The 5,407-nt window shown below is 33.0% G+C and overlaps 1 protein-coding gene across 1 annotated transcript; it reads left to right on the top strand.

Annotated features, from left to right (window-relative positions):
• The first annotated feature begins 209 nt into the window (after positions 1 to 209).
• On the top strand, positions 210 to 4,673 carry LOC106064803 (phosphate carrier protein, mitochondrial-like). The gene is made up of 7 exons (XM_013223426.2): positions 210 to 368; positions 498 to 622; positions 1,547 to 1,848; positions 2,131 to 2,312; positions 2,925 to 3,097; positions 3,758 to 3,868; positions 3,982 to 4,673. Exons 2-7 carry the CDS (start codon positions 499 to 501, stop codon positions 4,137 to 4,139), a joined length of 1,050 nt encoding a protein of 349 aa, XP_013078880.1. The 5' UTR covers positions 210 to 368; position 498; the 3' UTR covers positions 4,140 to 4,673.
• The last annotated feature ends 734 nt before the right edge of the window (positions 4,674 to 5,407 follow it).

Raw genomic sequence — 5,407 nt, 5'->3', positions numbered from 1 at the left:
AGGGTGGGGTCGCTAGCCCCACGCCAAACCCTCCTCCTTCCTCACCCGGGCTTGGGACCGGCATATGGCGGAGTTGATTTAGCTTCCAAGGGCCTGAAATTTCTACATGATTAGGATGAGAGCAATATTTCACATAGCTACTCAGACTCGTTCAAAGCCAAAAAAGGCTTAGACAATAGACATAGTTCTAGATATCTAGACCTAAATATTTTGTCACAATTAAAGAAATGCACTGGGCTTATAGTAAAATTATTTAAACAATTGTTGTGTGAAAATATAACTTATAATCTCGCGAGGTCTGTGTATCCACGTGAATTAATCTACATCACCGGTAGGAAGGGCATTGGTGTCACTGATAGACCTAAGAGGTACGTATGGTAAATTATTTGTTATAGATTCTAAATTACGGCGGATCTTATTTTATTTTAGTTATTTATCTAATTATCTAGATCTGGTTTATGACACGAATTGTCTGATGATTTCGCTTCTTGTTTCAGAATGTCGAACTCAGTTGTAACCGCTAGCCGAAACAATCTTTTTGGCAACCCTTTCTTCACTACTGCCAAATGTGAAAGTAACATTAGCCCCACAAGATCAATTGCTGCTGCTGCAGGAGATTCAGGTTTAATTAAATTCTAGATTTATATAGATCCCTTTTTTATATATTAAATATCTAGATCTAGAGTTTTTATCATACTTATAATTCTAGTATTCTAGATCTACTAATCTGCTCACTCAGGCAGTGACTCAGTGACTGTCTGTGTCTAGCAGTCTAGCTAGAGTAGAGTTAAGAGTAGGAGTAAGTCTTAAATCTAGATCTAGAATCTAATTTAGATTTTAAAAAAATCTTGTGAAAAATAAATTATCTAGAGACTAGATTATTCTAGAGTAGACTACTCCTCCATTTCCATGGTAATCTTCATCTTGCGAAGCGCTGTAGCCACTATTTGTTCGTTTGAGATTTTATAGCACCGTGATGGTTAGTAGTTAGTACTAGATGTCCTATTAAAAAACACTTAAACATCTATAAACGCATCATCAATTTTTCATTTTTCAATAAAATAGATATATATATGTTGTTAAATTTCACTATGCATATTTACAATAAAATCTGATGTTAAAAAGGGTCAGGTGGATGAGTTCCAGTACTAACATTAACAAACACCTTCTCCACCTTTGTAACTTAGGAATACCCTCACTTTATTAGGGAACACTTCCAAGGGGTAGTATTTAAAATATTATAATCAATTTTCTTTTTCTAATACCAATTTCATTCTTGATTTTACACCAACTCAAGTCAGACAGGTCAGTGTTACCTTTCCTACAATCAGTTACTCCCTTCTCTGCTAAGCAACAACCAGGCCATTGGACATGATAGTTTTACTTGTAGCCTACCTAGTAACTAGTTGGAAAAAAAATGTGACCCTGCGTGTATAGCCTGCTCAGTGTTTGCAACTAGATCTAAATACACACCTTGATCATGCTTGGTACCTGAGTTGAGTTTATTTGAAGTTATAAATTTAAAAAGTATTTTACTCTTTTACAGACTACAGTTGTGAATTTGGCTCAGGGAAATATTATGCTTACTGTGGACTTGGTGGTCTTCTCAGCTGTGGTATCACACATACAGCTGTGGTCCCACTTGACATGGTGAAATGTAGAATTCAAGTCAATCCTGGCAAGTATGGAGGCATTGTGAAAGGGTTCAAGGTCACCATTGCAGAAGAAGGAACTAGAGCTCTTGCCAAAGGATGGGCCCCAACATTTTTTGGTTATTCCATGCAAGGAGTTTGCAAGTTTGGATTTTATGAAGCTTTCAAAATATTGTACACTGGCATGCTAGGAGAGGTAAGTACAATCTATTATGAAAAACACTAAAACTATTGGGATAAAATGTATTTCAATTATTCACTAATTGAAATTGAGATAAGTGTGTAATGAGAGTTTTAGAAATTTTTCTCTGGGGATTGAATTCTTGAGGACTTTTTTTTTCAATTATAACTTAATATCTTCAGAAAGACTTAACTTTGTCAAGCATTCTAATTTTCTAAGTTAGTAATAAAATAATCTTTTCTTGGTTTTCATTTATATAGAATTCCTTAGTAAAATTTTAAAAAATTTTTGCAACAGGAAAATGCTTATTTGTGGCGTACCAGTTTATATTTAGCAGCAAGTGCATCAGCTGAGTTTTTTGCTGACATTGCTCTCTGTCCCATGGAAGCAGTGAAAGTTCGTATTCAGACACAGCCTGGCTGGAGCACAACTTTAAGAGAAGGTTTACCTAGGATATTGAAGGATGAAGGAACTCTTGGGTAAAAAACAAATTGATTTTTAAATTCTTTGCTTACTGCGCTTTTTTGTTTTCTTTTTTAATAATTGGAATATTTTACAGTAATCATTCCAAGTGATAGTCATTGGCTAGAAAAAAAAAACTGTCGTTCTTTAAAACTAAATTTTTCTTAATCACTGAAGACACTATCTTAACACTTTATTATGTTTTGGATCCTAGCTCATACACAAATACAGAAACTCAAAACTGTGTCATAGTTTTCCAAAAAAAAAAAAAAAAAAAAACAATTTCAACTAAATAAATATGGCCTCACTGCTAAACTATAAAAAATACTTTCCAATTTAACAGTCAACACTCAAGTTTCTGCATTAGATAATGATACAACTGGATGGATAAACTAATGTATGTTGTTGAGGATACAAGTTTAACCTCTGTGTCATTGGAGAGTTTCCCTGGGAAAAAGCCATTAATATTTAACATTATAACCTATTTATTAAATCACTGGTTCTAGGATAAATTGAGAATAAAAAAATAAAATCGAATTTGGAAATGAAAATGTTTAGAATATGTAACTATTTTTTTATTGTTATTTGTTTCAAACATTTTAAAATTTATTTTCCACACAATTCTCCAGCCTTTACAAAGGATTGGTTCCACTGTGGGCCCGTCAGATCCCATACACCATGATGAAGTTTGCTTGTTTTGAGCGCACTGTTGAAGCACTGTACAAGTTTGTGGTGCCCAAACCACGTTCTGAGTGCAGCAAGTCTGAGCAGTTGGTTGTCACATTTGCAGCTGGTTACATTGGTAAGTTTTACAGAACACTTTGGTTTGTACCACCTCCTGGTAAAAAAATCATGGTAAATTTTATGTGCTTCTGTGTCAAAAAGACATTTTTTTTTTTAAAGAAGCTTGTTTGGTGACATACTTGAGAAATATTTGTAGAGATTTAAACAAGCGTTTTGGTTTAATTGGACAGCCCATTCTTTTTCCTTTATAAATATGTATTAATTTGTTAATAATGGACTATGAATATTTGTAAAATATTTTTTTTTTATTGAATTGGTCATCCTTTCAATACAAGCATAGTGAAAAAAAAAAAGAATTTTTTTTTGTTCAGTTAAGTTAAAGGTATTTAAAAATTGAAGAGATACAATCGATCTTAGAACTTATTAAATTTCACTAGAATTAGACTAGGTCTAGATCTAGTACAGCCTCTTAGTCTAGACCTAGACTTTAGATCCAAAGACATGAATCCTTGCCCACTTTATTAATCAATCTAGATCTATGTGAAATATTCTTAGATCTAATTCTAATATATAAAAAGAACAACTAAAAGTATTTGAAACTTTGTCTTGTAACATCTCCTGGACCAGGGCTAGCATAGGACATTTCATGAAAAAATGTATTTCACTTTAGTTTTCTTTTCTAAATTTACCATGCTTAACAAAATCTTGTGTGTTACAGCTGGTGTCTTCTGTGCCATTGTCTCTCACCCCGCTGATACTATTGTGTCCAAACTGAACCAGAACAAGGGAAGCAACTTTGTGGATGTAGCCAAATCTCTAGGTCTCCTTGGTGAGTATACTTATCTTTTCTTAAGTTAGGGAATGACATCTCAATGTTAAGAAATGACATTCAATGTTTAAATATTCAAAAATGTTATTGTTTTTCCTACCTAATAATTTCAGGCATGTGGAAGGGACTGTTCCCCAGGATCATCATGATTGGTACGCTCACAGCCTTGCAGTGGTTCATCTACGACTCTGTGAAAGTGGCTTTCCGCCTTCCTCGTCCACCACCCCCAGAGATGCCAGAGTCACTGAAACGTAAACTTGGTGTAAATTAAGGACAGTAACTCAGTAGATTTTATTTTTTTTGTAGCAACCAAATGATTATACAACTTAAACTAGAGATTGTCTCCCTTAAGTTTGGGAACAGTTAAAAATAATGTTGAAATTCTACTGACAGTACAATGAGAAAGGTTAGGTTTTTTTTTTTGTGTGTTTTACAAGTTTTGTGTTTGACACCTTGACAGTATTGCAGAAGACAAATTGGATAATTGAAAAAAAGATATTTTTTTTTTAGATTTGTGTGTGGAGTTATTATTGTAGTATATTCTATATATTTGGATTTTTTTAAAAACCATTTATGTGGACATAGACTGGCTCTGTTAGTCTTGTTAATTGTATGATTGATATTGTTTTCACAATGGGGATGGGTGTATAGTTGGTCTGCAAAAGCTGCCTGGTCATAGCACTGACATCAAATTTGTCCATGCAGCACATTTTTAACTGTACATTGTTACATATTTTTTTTTCATAGGTGCAAAACAAATTTGTATAAAATTGAAAGAATTAATAAACAAATGTTAAATCTTGTAGTTGTTTTGTTTGTCTTTATTTGCTCCTAGGTGGGTTTTTTTATTCTAGTTTTTTTTTTTTAAGATGGGGGGGGGGGGGGCTATCTATGTGTGGCATGTTACAAAATTTTGTAATTTCTCATGTGACTGAATAGGCTGATCCTTTACACATCCAGAATCATGATTTGTAATCACCAGGTCTTGTGTTGTTTGCCTTTTTCCTATATATGATTTGTGATTCAGGACCACTCCATTATAATATTTCAGTCCTAATGTGGGCAAAACCTGTGCTTTTTTCTTCCAACTATTGGTGTAGATTTTACTGTAATCCAAAAATAAAATATTCTATCTATTCAATTATAATAGATTTTATAATACTTGCGTTAAATTGATAAGAAAAATTTATAATGTGTTTTAGATCTGTTTACAAAAAAAAATGTCATTTTATAATTCTCCCCAAGATGTGTCAGGGAAGCAATATGCAAATACTTAAATATCCACTCTTAGTTTATTTGCAGATTTTACCTAATCCTGAACATTATTTTGTAATGTTTTTTTAAATTGCCTTGTAAGGGAAGTTACTCACTATTCCACAAAAATGAACTGAGTAAATTATGTGCTAGTAAAACAATTGGGAGCAAATCTTTCATTAAGACTTCACACACAAAAATTTAGTAGTAAGTTAGTCGTAAAGAAAATTGCCTTCAACTCAGTAATTACACAGAGATTGATTTAAAATTAAGAGTTAGCAATGT

This window comes from Biomphalaria glabrata, chromosome 4 (genome assembly GCF_947242115.1).
Source record: "Biomphalaria glabrata chromosome 4, xgBioGlab47.1, whole genome shotgun sequence".
Lineage (NCBI taxonomy): Eukaryota > Metazoa > Mollusca > Gastropoda > Planorbidae > Biomphalaria > Biomphalaria glabrata.
This window is presented reverse-complemented; position numbering and strand designations above follow the sequence as displayed.